Source organism: Benincasa hispida, chromosome 8 (genome assembly GCF_009727055.1).
Source record: "Benincasa hispida cultivar B227 chromosome 8, ASM972705v1, whole genome shotgun sequence".
NCBI lineage: Eukaryota > Viridiplantae > Streptophyta > Magnoliopsida > Cucurbitales > Cucurbitaceae > Benincasa > Benincasa hispida.
The window spans coordinates 43,080,751-43,098,868 of record NC_052356.1 but is presented as its reverse complement, the minus strand read 5'-3'; the positions used below and the strand labels follow the sequence as shown (position 1 = coordinate 43,098,868).

The 18,118-nt window shown below is 36.9% G+C and overlaps 1 protein-coding gene across 8 annotated transcripts; it reads left to right on the top strand.

The window, feature by feature from the left end:
• The first annotated feature begins 4,639 nt into the window (after nucleotides 1–4,639).
• Nucleotides 4,640–17,744, top strand: LOC120082789. 8 transcript variants are annotated; one of them, XM_039038098.1, is made up of 29 exons: nucleotides 4,641–4,848; nucleotides 4,974–5,175; nucleotides 5,309–5,433; nucleotides 5,635–5,751; nucleotides 5,969–6,115; nucleotides 6,263–6,464; nucleotides 6,546–6,628; nucleotides 6,740–6,897; nucleotides 7,627–7,748; nucleotides 7,854–7,945; nucleotides 8,143–8,380; nucleotides 8,498–8,561; nucleotides 10,465–10,613; nucleotides 11,610–11,680; nucleotides 11,796–11,969; nucleotides 12,363–12,434; nucleotides 13,263–13,364; nucleotides 13,444–13,533; nucleotides 13,637–13,715; nucleotides 13,795–13,888; nucleotides 13,989–14,058; nucleotides 14,205–14,384; nucleotides 15,664–15,786; nucleotides 15,886–15,969; nucleotides 16,063–16,247; nucleotides 16,393–16,531; nucleotides 16,642–16,701; nucleotides 17,008–17,112; nucleotides 17,200–17,313. In XM_039038098.1, exons 1-29 carry the CDS (start codon nucleotides 4,753–4,755, stop codon nucleotides 17,311–17,313), a joined length of 3,537 nt encoding a protein of 1,178 aa, XP_038894026.1. In that variant the 5' UTR covers nucleotides 4,641–4,752. The 8 variants fall into 8 exon arrangements, with proteins under 8 accessions (XP_038894022.1, XP_038894026.1, XP_038894025.1 ...); XM_039038097.1 differs by having other exon boundaries at nucleotides 6,546–6,637; XM_039038094.1 differs by having other exon boundaries at nucleotides 4,640–4,848; nucleotides 6,546–6,897.
• Nucleotides 17,745–18,118: the final 374 nt, after the last annotated feature.

Sequence of the window (18,118 nt, the reverse complement as noted above, 5' to 3'; positions counted from 1 at the left end):
GCATACCTACCGCATACGTCCTAGACTTAGGCNCACTTATGCATACCTACCGCATACGTCCTAGACTTAGGCTTTTAATGTGTGTAGCATGATCACATGGCTTGCGTTGACTAAGGTTGCCTTTGCGGTCACTTTTAAGGGTTGCAATGAAGACATCTCCACATTTTATCCGTTTTCCCATTCATTTGTTTCATGTCATGAGTTGTCGTGTTTCTACCTCTCATTCACATTCTCATTGCGTTGTCTGTTAGTTAGGAGTAGGAGTAAGATTAGCTTAGCAACCCCACCAACATTCTTTTATTTAACCGCCGCGTGTACATTACCGCATTCATTTTGCTACAAGTCTCTGAGTTCGACCTCGGATCATCCAAGAAACTTGTGTTCGTGTTATACTTGGCGTGAGCGCAAGAAAACTTGTGATAGGATGCATGGTCATTGCATACATTCATTAACGCATTGTCATTCCAATGCATGACCATCAACCCCCTTAAGAACATGCATCGCATATTGCATCCAAGGGATTTTAGTTGTCGAGTATTTGGTATCTAATTTTCCGTCATCACAACGCAAGCCTTATACGATCGTCTAAACGACTACGATGCGATGAAGCACAATCGTCTAAATGATCGTTGAGCGAGCGCCTTTGTATCATATACTGCGTGATCGTGTAGTCAGTGATTATGCGATGAGCATGCTAACTACACGATCGTTTAGCGTACACCTTTTACTAAACGATGAGCATCAAATGCTCCCACTATGATTGTGTACCTCCAACGTCTCCGCGATCGGGTAACCAACACTACGCGATAGAGTAAACGATTTACCCCATCGTTTAGCATCGTTTAGTAAATACTACATGATCGCATAGAAAAATCTACACGATCATTTAGTTAAATCCCAACGATCGTTTACCTGAGGCTACACGACATGAAAAATTTTTGATCTTCTTCTTTGTTGAGAACCGCATCTCTATGCTTCGAAACTTCCTCACGAATGACTCGACGAACTCAAACAATTTGAATTATAGACTCGATAGCATGTTAATTATGCTAAAAAAACACAGGGGCCCTTACAAATTAACACTTTGTAATTTAAAGAAAGCTTTAAACAGAGGCAATTCAATCCGTAAACATCCATCAACGCCATCCATAACGCGTTAACCATTAGACACAATGCAGAAAACCCACCACGACTGTAAAAGAAGTTCAAAATAGAAGTAAAATTCGGGATATCAGAACAACCTGGCTCTGATACTAATTGAGGAAAATTGGACATGAGGATTTCCATGAGCAGCAGAAGGATTGTTCCAAATTTCATTCGTATATGAACAACACAATTACAACCACAAATGGAAACAATAGGCTATGCACAAAATCGAAATTACAACATGTTATACTAAATGATCAAGGGAAGAATTAACCATACCTTTGAAGACTCATCTTCAACACCCTTGATCACGAACACGATCACAACAACACGATAACACACGAACGCTCATACACCCCGACCACAACACAGCACGATCAATACAAAACTCCTCGTCCCAAGTTGATGCGTCCTCTTTAGACTTCATTGTTCAATGCGTTCTCTATGATTAGCGCATGGATTTGGCCCCAACGCAAGGTTTGCTAAACTCTCCCACTCTTTTTACGGTATTTCTGAATTTTAATCTAAAAATGAAGTTTTTTGGCCCTATTTATAGGCGTCTAAACCTTCTCCAGAGTTGACACTACCTATTTGGCTGCATGGTCAAGTGTCTCATTCTCACCCCATCAACGCAATGCTGTGATCATCGCAAGCTAAGTGTCTTCCTCCAACGTTGCCAAGCATGAGCCTCCAATCTAATGTCACCACCTCAAATCCTTAAGGCTTAAGGCTTTCCTCCCAAGAAGACACATGGTTTTGATGATGTTCTCTTGCTGATCTTATCCTTTGTATGCATCTAACTCTTGGATGTTCAACACATAATCCATACTCAATGCGTAGCCTATCATCAACGCATAGCAAGCCAATTCATTCTCATTACAATTCAACTTAGCCATCGCAAGAAATTAACCATCACCAACGCATAGGGTGACCGTCCATCCTCGACGCATGGCTCACTAGGTAGCATCGCACGACTTGCTTGGCATGGGCGCATGGTGCTGGCCACCAACGCATAGGCGCACTGCATAGGCGCACTGCATAGGCTGGTCACTTGATGCATGGGTGCGCTGGCCGCTCGACGCATTGGACATGCTTGGCCGCATGGGCTACGCGTGGCGCCTTGATGCTTGGCCGGGTGCTTCGACGCATGGGCGTGCGATGTATGCTGGCCATCGCTCGCTCGCTCGGCTGCATGGACTGTGCATTTGGCTGCATGGCAGGGCACCTTGACGCACAACATGGCTACTCAGCAGGGCACTCACCGCATAGGCGTGGCCACTCTACGCATTGGCAGGGCGTCTGGCCGAGGCTGCTCGACGCATGGCATGGGCACTTGGCTGGCCGCTCGATGCATTGGGCAAGGGCGCTGGCCGAGGCTGCTCGACGCATGGGCTACCTTTCCATGCATGCCTTGCCTACTCGTGTGCCTTCCAACGCATCATCTCCTTTTTCCTTCTTCAGCCGCATGCCTTCACCAACCACTCTTCCAAATTTCCTTTTTTCTTCAAATCTCCACTTTTCCTCTACCATTCCACACTAGTTTCCACATCAACCTACTCATCACACTAGTCTTAGTAAGAAACATACTCGAGTAGAGAAATTAGGATTCAGGGTTCACATCAAGCCCTAGAATCGGACCTTAAGGGAGCAATCTATCTACTTACCCCTGCTTCGGGGAAAGAGTAAATTCCATATTGTGTAACTGAGTTCCCAGCTCCCAAATCAGACAAGTCTCTAAAAAGGTAGGCATGTTGAGTTGGTAATCTGACCACTCTCACCCATACTAATCAAAGGACCGTCCTCAAAGACAGGAGTTCCCAAAACACTCAGGATTGAGGTCATGTCACTTATGGTCATTTAGGTGAGATATAAGTCTCCAGTATCAATGACGTTAATACAGAGATGGATCATCTTGTGGTCTGGTCTTATATAAACTTTTTGTATAGGACACCTTCGTTTGCATGTCTCCACATGAATGGTCAGGATCTACCATCTGTAGTATTTCACGACACTTGCAAACCTCTACAAAGCGGGTCGTATCCATAGTGTCACCAGGATAAAAAATTCCTCCTTAATCCTTATATCACAGACCTATTTAGGTTATTACTTAAGGCATGATCCACTTGTATATCTCATATACATGCTTAATTTTACATACATTAACCATGGAGCTTTGTTTATTTGATATGAGTAAATGCCATAATGGAATAACTCTTATTTTATTCATAACAATGTGTGTATATTACATACAGTGAGACTCCGGGAGAATTAAGACACTAATCCCAACATCATGATTTTGAAGAAAATGATGACATCATTGTATAACAAATTTGTTCAAATGATAACTTGGCAGACTTATTTACAAAGGCATTACCTACTGTAACATTTGAAAAATTGGTGCACAACATTGAAATGCGGCGATTCAGAGGTCTCAAATGATGTTTTCAGGAGGGGGAGCAAATATATTTTATTGTTTTAGAATTATTAGATTACATGAAATATGTACTCTTTTTCCTTTATTAGGATTTTCTCCAATTGTGTTTTTTTTAACAAGGTTTTAACGAGACATATTTCAAATATATAATGAACATCTAAGAGAAAATATTATAAATATTATAATAAAAAAATGGATTATCCATTGGTGTCCAAATGCTTAGTATCCTAAAAGGACCAACACATTCTTTCATCAAGCCAAGTGTCAATTTTCAATTATCCCATGTTCTAATGCCAAAACACCTTTTTTTTTAAACGTCATATAATCGACATCTAAAGAAAAATATTATAAATATTATAATTAAATGTCACATCATAATTGCCTATTGCCTATAAATAGTAACTTATTATGTAGACACACATTTTTAGTGAGAAAAATCAAGGTGGAGAACTTCATAATTCTATATTCTACAACTTTTGTTATTTTATTATATTCATTTATTATAATTACATTATATTTATTATTATTATAATTTATATTCGTTCTCCCGTGGTGCCTGTTTTGTTTCTCAATTTTAGAATAAGTTTTAATTTTCATGGAAGGAAGGATTGTACACTTTTATTATTTATTTATTTTAAAAAAAGAATATTGTTTTGTTTAATTATTAATAATAATTATGGTTATTAGTTAACTATTCAAACGGGCAAAAAGGAAAAGAAAAGCCGTGATAATTGAAATAAAAAGCGGAGGGTATATTTTTAAAATGGAAGGTTGATGAAAATTTGTAATGACATGGAACTCCTTGCCATGTAAGAACTGCGTAACGAAAGGGGCTTATTTGAGCATAAACACATTTACTACTACTAAAATACGCTACCAACTCATTCTACCAAAACAAACGCTAAAATGGGCGGATTCAAATTCTACGCCGTAATAAATTCTTTTTGAAGGTCTAATAACGGGGCACTGAATCTCCATGCAACAATTTTAACACCGGAATTTTCTTTAAAATATAAAATACAAAATTGACATTTCTATAAAATTTCCTGATGTCCTCTATTTGGGCATTAAACAGATAGGAAATCGAAGGGGAAGAAAAAAAGAAAAAAAAGAAAAAGGGGAAGGAAAAAAAAAAAGAAGAAGAAGAAGAAGGGAACCCAGGGGAGAGAGTCATGGTTTCAACGAGAAGAAGTGGATCTCTCTCTGGTAGCAATAGCAAAAGATCTTCGTCTTCGGAGGATAAGCCATCGTCACCGAAGCGTCAAAAGGTTGTTTGTTGTCTGATGAGTGGAATCTAAGTATTGTTTTGCCGGTATTTGAGTTTATTGGAACGTTTATTGAAGCTTGTTGGAAGGTTTTGGTTCCTGATTTGTTAAGAGATTTTCGGTTTCAGGTGGAAAATGGGTGTGGTTCAGAGAAATCGATGCCGGCGGCGGAGAATTCTAAGGAATTATGCACCGCGCCGACTGTGGATCCTGGAGAGCATGGACCTGGCGGTGGTCCGATCGCTGGAGTTGACGTGGGAGAAGGTGTGAGCTCTTTGAAGGAGGATGCTGCACCACCGGCCGTCGCTGTTAACACTCCTATCGCCGAGGGTAGGTGGTTCGTAGTCCCAAGTTTAATGGTCATAATTTGTAGTTTTAATTAATTAAAAAAAAAAAAAAGAATGGGGAGTATAAGGTGACTTTTGGCGTCTGGGTTTGATTTGGTTTGGTTCAAATGTTGAAGGAACTTCGCTGGTGGGAGATAAGCCTAGGAGTTCATTTTCATCATGGAGTCACTATGCTGCGAAGCAGAATCCAAATTTTGAAACGACAACTCCTTGGTGTAGGCTTCTCTCACAGTTCGGACAGGTAATTCGACGCTTTTCCGAGAAATTGAAACATATCTTTGGTTTTTACTTATCGATTTTTACAAATTATAGATCCAAGTCAAATTAAGTTCCCACCCGTTCTTCAAATTTGCTCGATACAGCTTCATTTCTTACTAAATCTATCATTTCTAGTATTCTGCGGACTCCATCTATGGGATTTTGAGCAATGTTTTTAACGCAGAACTCCAATGTTGATATTTTCTCGTCAAATTTTACCATTGGTTCTAGTAGAGGTTGCAACTTTCCCTTGAAGGATCACACAATTAGCGGAACACTTTGCAAGATCAAGCACACTCAGGTAACTTCGAACTGCACGTATTCAAAACATCCATTTAGCTTATAAAATATAGAAACAAGTGGTTGATGTGAAACATACTTAACTAACTGTACAACATTGTTTCAATTAACTAAAATAGAGCGTTCTCAATTGCGTTGACATTTTCTTACTGTAATTCTTTTAGTACGTATTTATGAACTGTGAAGAATTGATTGGACTTTTACTCTGGGGTGAACAGCGTGAGGGTAGTGCTGTAGCTGTGCTGGAAAGTACGGGAGGCAAGGGATCGGTGATGGTCAATGGGTTGACTGTCAAAAAGAGCACCAACTGTGTGCTAAATTCTGGTGACGAGGTGGTCTTCGGTGCTCTGGGGAACCATGCTTATGTATCCTTCAGTTATCCAATCCATCATCTTTTTCTTTTTTCTTTTTTCTTTTATACACTGTTTATCTACTGCCATCCTCCATCTAACCAATTCCTGCTTATTACCTTTCAGTGAATGTGATATTTTTCTTGATTTATACCAACATAGATATTTCAGCAACTTATGAATGAGGTTTCAGTTAAAGGTTTGGATGTTCAGAGCGGTGTTGGAAAATTCTTGCAGCTCGGAAAGAGGACTGGCGATCCTTCTGCTGTGGCCGGGGCCTCGATCTTGGCGTCTCTTTCAAACCTCAGACAGGATATATCACGTTGGAAGCCTCCTTCTCAGACCAGCAGTAAAACACACCAAGGTGCTGAACTTCCTTCTAAATCTATTGTTCATGATGCAATGGAACTTGAAATTGATGCTCTTGAAGCCAACTCAAATCCAGAAGTACGAAATGATAAAGCTGTAGACTCAAGCACAACTAACAGGAATCTTCATCCCGGCTCCAATCCAGACGCTGTCATAGAGGCAGGCAATGTAAAACTCTCTGGGGTGAATGATTTGATAGGGCCTTTGTTCAGGATGTTAGCTCAGTCAACTAGTTGTAAACTGAAATTGAGCAAAAGTATCTGTAAACAGGTAATGGAAGAAAGAAACCAGTGGATTGGGGAGTTGCAGCCAGCATCAACTTCGGGAATGTCTTTGCGGTGTGCAGCATTTAAAGAAGATGTTCACGCAGGGATTGTTGATGGAAGAGGCTTAGAAGTTTCATTTGACAACTTTCCATACTATTTGAGGTACACATCGCATCAATACATATTGTCTTCATACGTGGTTTTAATTGTTTTGTGACTAAGTTTCCATTTTACATCAACTTCAATATTTTTTCCATTATAAAATGTGTCTAGAATGTTCATTACGTTTACATGTTTGGATACTTCCTCCTCATTATTTTCCCTCCTCCCTTTTGAGATACATAGACACATGCATGAGTGTCATCATTGGTGTATCATGCATGTATACCATTGTTTTGGTCAAAATAGCGGGATTTGCTTCATTGCTGAGTATCCTACACCATAATGAAGTGTCTTGTAAATTCAAGGGGGACAGACTAGGTGATTTGCAAACTGTGTGAATTATGTTTTGTTGCCTGTCCTTGGGATAACTGAGAGGGACAGACACCATACTTAGGAGTTAGGCCTGATATTTTTGGTTGAAAACTACTCAAACCACCTACTTTGCAACCTTTATTATTTTGAATTATAGCCTCAGCCTGATTCACAAGCTACATGAGGCAAATTTGTGAGAGTTGAAAACTTGTAAGGGAGAATTATGCTCATCAACAGTAAAAATATGCGATGCATTATTGAACTTTCATCTGCAAAACTGTTATAAACATTTTCAATATTGAACTAAATGACGATACTGATGGACATTTACCGAACTAAACTAACCCCAGTTAGACTTCTTAACATTTTCATATGCACTCTGTATGAAATTTTAATGACTTTGTTTGCTTCATGCAGTGAGAATACGAAGAATGTGCTTATTGCTGCTTCTTTCATACACTTGAAGCATAAAGAACATTCAAAGTATACCTCAGAATTAAATACAGTGAATCCACGAATTCTACTTTCTGGTCCCGCTGGTTAGTCTCTCTCTTTCTCTCCCTTTTGTAGTAAAGGTTAGAGAATTCATTGTCTACATTCCTAACAATACTTAAATTCCATTTATTTGGTAAATGTTGTTGCAGGTTCAGAGATATATCAAGAGATGCTAGCAAAGGCACTTGCCAACTACTATGGTGCTAAGCTACTCATATTTGATAGCCATTCATTTTTGGGTGTAAGATTGTGATCACCTTTTTGGTTTTGACATCCTAGTCAAGCTTTTAATGTTCATTTAATTATTTGATGGCTTTCTTGTGCATAGTATTCGACATTGTGCCTGTAGTCTTGTTCCGTGAAGCAGAATATCATCCTTTTTTCCTTTGAAATTTCACTTTGTTAGAGGTGTTGAGGACTTGCTCCAATGTGTTGCAGGGTTTATCATCAAAGGAAGCAGAGCTGTTGAAGGATGGAATTAATGCAGCAAAGTCTTGTAGCTGTTCTAAACAGAGTATTGTATCTACTGAGACCACCAAGAACACAGATCAAGTGACTGGTGAAGAAGATACACCAAGCTCTTCTACTTTATTCACCCCTGATTCCCAACCTAAGATGGAGATGGACTCAATACCATCATCCTCTGGGACAGCAAAGAATAGCTTTTTAAAAATTGGTATAGGATTAAGATTTGATATGCATCCACATTGAACTTCTTGTTCTTTTGTTTTTAGCATGTTGTAGAATTCCTTGATTTAGTCACCAGAAATTTACCCAAGTACGAAAATTTCAGGTGATAGAGTAAGATTTATAGGTTCAGCTTCTGGGGGGATATATCCTACAACATCTCCCTCAAGGTACAATACTTGTGTTCTCTGCTTTTGTTTTTGTTTTTTTTTTGGTTTTTTCCCCTTTCTTGTGAGTTGTGACTAATACTTGTGTACCTATAGTTTAACTTTTTCGTTGTTAACATATACTTTGTACTCTTGTTTCCCCATTTTTGTTTAAATATTAACAAACATAGCTGTGTATATATATGCATTCTGCAGAATGTTTTTAGTTGTTTGCTTTACTTAATATACCTACTGATGTGCTAACAGCCTCACTGTTTACTTTCCTAATTTATGGTTGAGAATTGAAAGCGCGAGTTTTACATGGGTGTTGACTACTTTCTTAGTAACATAGATGGTCTAAACCTTCTTGTTACTTTATCTTTCATCTATTTTACAAGAAGGTCGCAGTTGTTAAAGAAATTGTTTTCCTCTATATAGTCTGCCTAGCGTTGTTTTCATTTGATCAGATGGGACATTGTCTCACATTTGTATGAGAATTGGGGGGAAAAAAATTTAGCTGCCAGAAAAAAAGATGGGAAACTCTCTCGCATTTGTATGAGTGGAATTGGGAACAAAAAATTTAAGGAATTTATGGTTTAAAGACTTGTCCCTCCTGGTTGAATGGTTACTATGCTCCCTCTAGAGTATGATGTTTTGTGGCACAATAGTGAGTAAATGCAACGACATCTTGCTGAGTGGGACTTAGCTATTGTGGTTAAGGGCTCCTGTAGGATTCTAGCGAATGCAATCTCGTCGATCTCCATTGTTTTATAGGTCTGGACGTTATCTATAAATGATGAGTCATGCTTGTGCTTTAAATTCCCCTTCATACTACAATTTTCTGAGTCTGTTGTTTGGGGAACTTCTGATGTGTCTTTTTTACCTCTCTTCATGAATTTCATTTTTGCCTTGGATTTAATGACACCTATATTTAGAACCTTGATTCATCAAGTGTTCTCATGTAGATTGTTTTTGTCCTAGTTGAGTCCCTGCTTCGTCTTGTTTGTTTCCTCTCTTTTTAGGTGATCTTGATGGTTAAAACCACTAAGAAGTTTAATTTTTTCCTTTGGGTGTGATACAAAATATGTTTTTTTAAATCACTTCCTATCAGAATTATTTTAATCATTGGAGTTTTTATTGCAATTTTCTTTTGTTTTATTGGCCCCCTTATAGTTAGCTTCCTTTTTTATCTTGCCCTTTTTTGATTATCTTTATGAAAGTTTGGTTTCTTATTAAAAAAATTGAGAGGAAAGCTAAAACTTTTCCGTTCAGTTCTCCTCTATGCGGGCTTAGCTCGAAAGGAATACGAAGATCTTCCGAGGGATAAATAGGAATTCTACTGAATGTTGGGAAATTATTACTTATTTTACTTTTCCTTGGTATTTGGCTTACATAACTTCTTATAGTTTATGACAGTGTGCTTTCGAATCTAACCAATTGGGCAGTTTTCTAGAGTCTGGTTCTGTTTGTTGGGGAAGATACCACCTTTTATTCTTTCGCAAGTTTCATATTTAATGAACGCTGCTTAGTATGAAAAATGATATTTTCTTGGAGTAGGGGTTTACATTTTGTGTTGAAGTACATATTTGGAATAGATGCCACCCTACCATTGTAGCGAGGTTATACAATGATATTGTCTTTGATCCAGTTGCTATGTCCTTTTCAATAGTCTAGGTAAAACTATCGATCAAATAAGCTTAAACATACATAATTTTAGTTTCATATAATCAATCCTTGTTAATTTTTACAGCGCGTGTTACATAAGGCACTTTTTGACTTTTGCATGCTTGATATACGTTATACAGGACATAACAGAAATCAATTTTCTACTTGTTCTTGAGTTGTACTTTTCTCTTCTTATCTTTGACACGATGTGAACTTATTTGGTTGTTTTGCGATAAATGATTATTTTTTCCTTACTTTGCAGGGGCCCACCCAATGGAACACGTGGAAAGGTTGTATTAACTTTTGACAACAACTCTTCGTCAAAAATTGGTGTTAAGTTTGATAAACTTATACCTGATGGAGTTGATCTTGGGGGATATTGTGAAGGAGGCTATGGATATTTCTGTAATGGTATTATTTTTCTATTGTGCAAATTCAATAAATTTGGTTGCATAAAAATCATGTCTTTTTCATGTAATTTCCCTGAAGTGTCCTGTTGAAAGGATTTAGTGAAATTTTACAATGTGTTTAATCAATGGTGCTAACCCTTGCCTTATTTTATCGGGCTCGAGTTATCTGTCAAGCTCTTTGTCCCTTTGTTAATGTTGTGTGGGGGAAAATGTTGTGAAGTTGGTTTGGGCCTGGGGACCCTGGCTTCAAAATAATATTCCGTAGTTTCAAATTTCGATGCTCCCTTCTGTATCCCTTGCACCTGAAAAATAACTTCTCGATCTTTCTTTTAAACTTTGTTTCTATAAGGGTTTTTCTTTTGTTTATATATATATATATATATATATATTTAATAATAATAATAATTATTATTATAAAAAAGTCAACGAGACAGCTTCTCTCTCTACCATCCTTAGAGCCAATCTTATACCTTAGCTCGAGGACTATTGTGTAGTGTCTCTTGATCTTTCTAGTGTTTTTACCTGCTAGTCTCTATCTAATCGACAGTTTTTTCTCCAGAGCACCTTTTCTTTTGTCCTTGGCCTTAATTGATCTATCATGTATAAGTGTGCCTTAAAAAGAGTTAAAGCATGTGCTATGTCGTTCTCTTTTACTTTCAAGGTGTTGTTTCAATTGAGGTAGATATTTAACAGTTCCATGGATTCTATTTGGAGTATTTGATTGTTAATCAAAGTATGAGTATTTGCATTATGATGAAGGAAGCTGCTTGGACCCTTTGTCTGTTATCTTAATGAGAGCTGTTTTGTTTATAAAACAACTATGCTAACCCTCATTATTATTCACGAATAAGTTGTTTTGCTTGAATATCTATCCTTCGAGTTTTATACGATAAGTTGTTTTGTTTAAACAATGTTTATGAAACCTATTTCAAACAAGGTACCAAGTTACAGATTTTCTTCTTGGCTAAGAGTGACAAATATATTTTTCTCTCCTTAGCTACCGATCTTCGTTTGGAGAACTCTGGTGTGGAAGAATTGGATAAGATACTTATTGATATTTTATTTGAGGTAGAATTTTTATGTTTACGCTTGTAGTTTTTATTATTTTATTTAGAATAATAAATTTCTCACTTCACAATTCGAGGTTTATTATCTTATTAGCCTTTCTTACTTGTCTAATCAGGCGGTATATAGTGAAAGCAGAAATTCTCCTTTCATTTTGTTCATGAAAGATGCTGAGAAGTCTCTTGTTGGAAATTTAGACTCCTATTCTACTTTTAAAAGTAGACTGGAAAAGCTTCCCGACAATGTTATAGTAATTGGTTCTCATACTCATACTGACAACCGCAAGGAGAAGGTGCTTTCTATCCAATGTTACTTTCATAGAGTTTGAGCTTAGATTAACCTTTAATCTTATTTATTCAATTAGTTTGTTAAGATGATTATTAATTTTCCTGCGGAGATTTATCCATTTTAAAATTTTTATCTGAAAAAAGGAAAATGGCGTTCACAAAATAAAACTCTAATATCAGGCAATACATTTGAGAATGTGAATAATTTGAGAATAGAGCTTTACCTGCTCGGAGTAACATTTCTTTTGAACACAGATATTGGGCCACTTTCCTATATTTGATAACATTTGATATTTGTTAATTTGAACTTGGTTTGATTATTCAGTTGTAGTTTTAATCCACACTTCCATAAAGATTAACATGTCCTTGCTGCATGGTTTTTCTTCTTTTCATTGCAGTCACATCCTGGTGGCCTACTTTTCACGAAATTTGGCAGCAATCAAACTGCTCTTCTTGACTTGGCATTTCCGGTAATGATCAGTTATAGCCTAGTTAGCAACATATAACTGTTCTAGTCTTAGCTTTCTATTTCTCGCGACTTTGATGCATTCTATTGAATGTCTCAAGGGTGTGCTGATTACTTGTGCATTGATGGAGAAGAGATGGTTTACCGAAAGGTTTCTGATAATTATAAGATCTCACGTCCTCCTTGTTCTCTCGTTTTACTTCAGTCACTTTTATTTTAAAATGAGAGTTTTATATGTTATTTCTTGTATTAACTTTTGAATGCACGACTTTCAAGAGTGTCCTATGTTTTAGGATAGGAAGTATGATACAATACTTGCTCGTCCCTGTCCCATATTGGTAAAATGAATTATCCATTTTGAGCAATAATAAGCTTTCGGGATGATGGTAATCTTGTTAAAAATGTTCAGGATAATTAAAATCTTGACTATGCTACTTGTATTTGTCATTATTTTGTTTATGTTTAAAAAAGAAAAAAGAAAAAAAAAGAATGTGAGGCCCCCAATTATAAATACGTATAAACATAGGGGTAAGAAGGGTATACTGGGGGGAAGAGAGGGATTAGTTGGTGAGAATTCAAGTGCTCGTGACTAGGGTTCTGTTTCTTCTTTCCCTTGTTTTTCTGATTACTGGAAATTGTTCATCTTCACTCTGTACTTTCCCTTGAAGTTTATAAATAATATCTTCCAGAGCACTGCTCTGTTTTTGGGAGTTTTGTTGGTAAATTCTGTTTGCAGGAGAAGGGTTCCTAACAAAGAACTGCTGTGCTAAGATTATGCTGCAATTTTTTTGCATATGCATGATGCTGTTGTATGTTCTTTTGGTTTTCACAGGATAGTTTTGGAAGACTACATGATAGAGGGAAGGAAGTTCCAAAAGCAACAAAACTTCTTACTAAACTATTTCCCAATAAAGTTACAATCCACATGCCGCAGGTCTATGAGAAAGAACAACCTTGGTTTTTCATATATTCATTTTTGGAGTTAATTTTAAACTGTCCTTTTATAATGGCAGGATGAGGGCCTTCTTGTATCATGGAAGCACCAGTTAGAACGAGATGCCGAAACTCTTAAAATGAAGGGAAATCTTAATCAATTGCGCGTTGTAAGCATTTTCCTTTACTCATTAAATTTTGGATGAACGCATGTATTGGCCTTGTTGATGTAGTGCTTTAAGACTTTAATCTCATGGTCAAAATTTTCAAAAGCAGGTTTTGAGTAGGAGTGGAATGGATTGTGAAGGTTTAGAGACATTATGCATCAAGGATCAAACGCTTACTAACGAGAGTGAGTTGTTACTCAATTTTATGAAATCACACTAATTGCTGTTATTCTTGTCTGAGTACTACTTTCTCATCTGTTGCAGGTGCGGAGAAGGTAGTTGGATGGGCCTTAAGCCATCATTTAATGCAGAATCTGGATGCCGATCCTGATTCTAGAGTTCTTTTGTCTAGTGAGAGGTTGTCTGTGCTTTCTTCCTACTTCCCTTTTGGATGTACCTTTTTGTGCTACATCTGTTCATCTAATTGCAGATGTAATTCTCTTTTGCAATTTTGGCAGCATTCAATACGGGATCAGCATCTTACAGGCTATCCAGAATGAATCTAAGTGCTTGAAGAAGTCACTTAAGGTTTCTGTTACAAATTCTTGCTGTTGGCTTTCTTATTAATCAAAATTTAATTTTTTCCTGTTTCATTTCATTTTTAAATCAGGTTTTGACAATAACTCTATTGGTTAACTATGTTAATACTTCCCATACTCTTTTTGTAAACTTAGGATGTTGTTACAGAGAATGAATTCGAGAAAAGGCTTTTAGCAGACGTTATCCCACCAAGTGATATAGGAGTCACATTTGATGATATCGGAGCTCTAGAAAATGTGAAGGATACTTTAAAGGAGTTGGTGATGCTTCCTTTGCAAAGGCCCGAACTTTTCTGCAAGGGGCAATTGACTAAGGTATAAGTAACAATAAATATATCTTTACTTCATATAATGTCTTTTTAGTTTGGAAAAATTAATGAATATCCATCCATAAGCCTTCTGGAGTCATGTTCTTTTTTACCTTTACCATATGCATTGTAATTTGGTTTTTCTTATTTTTATTTCTTAACTGATGCTCATTTCATTTCATCTCCATTTTTAATGCAGTTTCTAAAACTTTAACTGTCTGTTTAGTTTGTAATTGTATTAAATATGTGACAGGATATTGTAAGTGGTAGAGTGGCCTTGCTGCCACGATCCATTGAGATTCAGCCCTTCGTCGCTCCGATTAGTCTCTTTAAAAAAAATGTATTAATTAGTTTTAAATGCTAATTTTATTTATATCAGGGCAGGTAGTTTGAAATGAACTCTGAGGTGGGATTTAGGGTAAGATGGGAGGTTTGACAACTTTCCATTCTCTCTTGCTTGTAATACACCTCTTGTTAGTGTTTTGATTCCTATAACCATCAAGAGAGAAATGGAGGGACATAATTGGGAACATAAGAAAAAGACTATATTTTTTGTAATATATATTTTGAAAGTTGGGATCTTTCCTATATACTTTTCCTAATACCTAGCTGATATTCTTGAGAGAGAGACATAATTGGGAACATAAGAAAAAGACAATTCACGAACACTTTGGATCAAGTGTGTCTTGGGGACTAAAACTTAAAAAATGTAAGTTGTCCTGAATATGTAGCCAAAGCAATCATCTTGAAACAAATTTCTGTCCTACCAAGCATTTAATCAGAGATCCTTGACCTGCTCTTTGAAATCAAAACTGCCGCGGGGAGGGTTAAGAATTAGTTAGTCTTGCCATGAACAAAAGAAGGCTTATTGCACTTTAAAAGCTAGAATTTGGGCATGGGAACACTGAAGAGTATGTAAACATATGAATTGATATCTTCAGCATATCTTCCACAAAGAGAGAATCAATTGGGCTGAAGAGCACAATAAGGATTTTTTTTTTTTTTTTTTTTTTTTTTTTTTTTTTTTTTTTTTTTCACTTGTATGTTATTCTAGGTTGTAATGCCACCCAGGAAAACTCCCCAGGAAGAAACGAATGTCAGAGGAAAATTTACTTGAGTGTCAAGTTACTACAATGTTAATATTTTGTTTTTGTTGGTTTAAATATCTGCTTGTTATTTTTGCACTTCAGAAATTGAATTTTTTTCTAACACCTGCCATATAGCTTGGTTGTGTAAAGAACTCTTGTTGGGTGGAAGAGTCTCACTAGCTGTTATTGTATGTGAAGCCATGCAAGGGCATTCTATTATTTGGCCCACCTGGAACAGGTAAGACGATGCTCGCAAAAGCTGTTGCTACTGAAGCTGGTGCAAATTTTATCAACATTTCCATGTCAAGCATTACGTCGAAGGTTAACAGAAAAAATAATTACTATAGATTTCAACTTTCTCATATACTGTTGTGGTTACTACTCCATTGCTCATTATTTACAAATTCTTTCTTTCTGCAGTGGTTCGGTGAGGGTGAGAAGTATGTAAAAGCTGTTTTCTCTCTAGCCAGTAAAATTGCCCCAAGTGTTGTATTTGTCGATGAAGTAAACCTCTCATCTCCCCTGTCTATCAGTCATTCCTAATGTTATGGGTGGGTATCCATGAGTTCTCTTTCTCTAATTGATGGTATTCATTAGGTTGACAGCATGTTGGGTCGAAGAGAAAATCCGGGAGAACATGAGGCCATGAGAAAGATGAAAAATGAATTTATGGTGAACTGGGATGGTTTGCGAACAAAGGACACAGAAAGGGTGCTGGTTCTTGCAGCCACAAACAGACCTTTTGACCTTGATGAAGCTGTTATTCGAAGGCTTCCTCGTAGGTAAACAGTTACCTAAAAAGTGCTAGTTTAGAGTATGCTGTGTGTTCTTGTCCTGGGAAAAACTCAATGTCTCCTTATAATCTTTTAATTTTATTGTGCTAGTACTGTTCATTAGTAGAAAATCCACAGTTTGTTTCATCTGCAGGTTGATGGTGAATTTGCCAGATGCTCCAAACAGAGCAAAGATACTTAAAGTTATTTTGGCAAAAGAAGATTTGTCTCCAGAATTTGATTTTGATTCGGTTGCTAGTATGACGGATGGCTATTCTGGGAGCGACCTTAAGGTGAATACTCTATTTCTGTCTTATTGACGGTTCGCCTCCTGGAATAAACAATTTAAAAAAAAAATGTTTTAACAACTGAATCTTATTTATTTATGTATGTTTTATAACAGAATCTTTGTGTTGCTGCTGCTCACCGTCCAATTAAAGAGATATTGGAGAAGGAAAAAAAGGCAAGTTCTTTCATTATGAGTGACCTAGTCGACACACTTGATTCCTTGTACATATATATGTTAGATGACACAGATGATTTAGTTTACTATTGTCAAAGTCTTTCATTGTCCTGCTGCACGAATTGTTTTGAGTGAGCTTGATTTCTAATACTCGAATAACTTTGGATGAGGTGATTTATTTTAGTTATTATATTTTGAACTAATGTTGAAGTGTTTCTCGGGCTGCTGCATGAATTTTTATTCTGAACATGATCCCCTCTTGAACAAGCTCATCGTATTGGCTACTTGCTGTGGTTGTGTTGACAGGAGCGTGCTGCAGCTCTCACAGATGGCAGGCCTGCTCCAGCCCTTAGTGGAAGTGAGGATATTCGGCCTCTAAACATGGATGACTTCAAATATGCTCATGAACGGGTAACAGGAAACCTCAAATTATATAATTTCATCCCTTCATCCCTTTTTTCTGGCTTGGCTCATAACTTGCGAAACTTACCAAATCAGGTATGTGCGAGTGTTTCGTCGGAGTCTGTAAACATGACGGAGCTGTTACAATGGAACGAGCTCTATGGTGAAGGAGGTTCTAGGAGAAAGAAGGCTCTTAGTTACTTCATGTAAGCTGATATTTGTACAAATCTTCGAGTGTCTCATTAATTTCCATGCTTCTGCAGACGCCAGTGCTCACTCAAATCTAATTTATCATGGGGTCTTTCTGGAAGCCAATTTCTCTAGTATGAAAGTATAGGTTTTTGTAACTTTTTTTTCCCCTTCTTCCTTTTTGAAAGTTAGTTCAGAATGATGATTGGTATAGGAATGGAGCTGATCATAGTTTTGGTCATCCGCGACTTGTGTTTTGTGCCATCAGTAAAAAAATGTATCCTAAATTTGGAACTTTATTTACTTGGAAGCAGAGGAAAAGAATCACCATGTTCTTACATTTTCCCTCTCATTCTTTGCTGGGTTGAACAATAACCTTTGGTAGCATATTGTACCTGCAGATGGAGATAAAAATATCTTTTGAGCAAAACAAGTAACTTCTCATTCATCTATATGTCATATTTGCCACTACTACTAATTTATGTTTCCTTACCTAATAAATAAACATAGCTGAGCTTGTTCCTGCTACACATTTTCTTTTCGACTTTGTGGAACGACAGGAATGGGTGCCAATCACTAGACCTTTCTGTTTTCTTCCCACTTTTGGACCGTGTTGTGGATTTGGTTCAATTTACTATTTTGTTTGGTGCAAAACTAAACATCCTTTCAAACATTATAGTCTATCTTTTTTTAGTTACCAATTGACGATCTTTTTGTAATCACATATTTTTATGCTTAACAAAAAAAAAAAAAAATGCTAAGCAAGGTTCCATTTTAGTTTATTGAGAGTTTACTTTTAAATTTCAACTCACAACTAAACTCTTTC

Bases quoted from the DNA above. Each gene is read 5' to 3' on its own strand.
- LOC120082789 (XM_039038092.1), top strand. From the start codon at position 4,753: ATGGTTTCAACGAGAAGAAGTGGATCTCTCTCTGGTAGCAATAGCAAA. The intron at 13,889-13,988 runs GTTGTCTGTGCT...CAATTTTGGCAG, and splicing joins GTTCTTTTGTCTAGTGAGAG to CATTCAATACGGGATCAGCA. The intron at 14,059-14,204 runs GTTTCTGTTACA...TTGTAAACTTAG, and splicing joins GCTTGAAGAAGTCACTTAAG to GATGTTGTTACAGAGAATGA.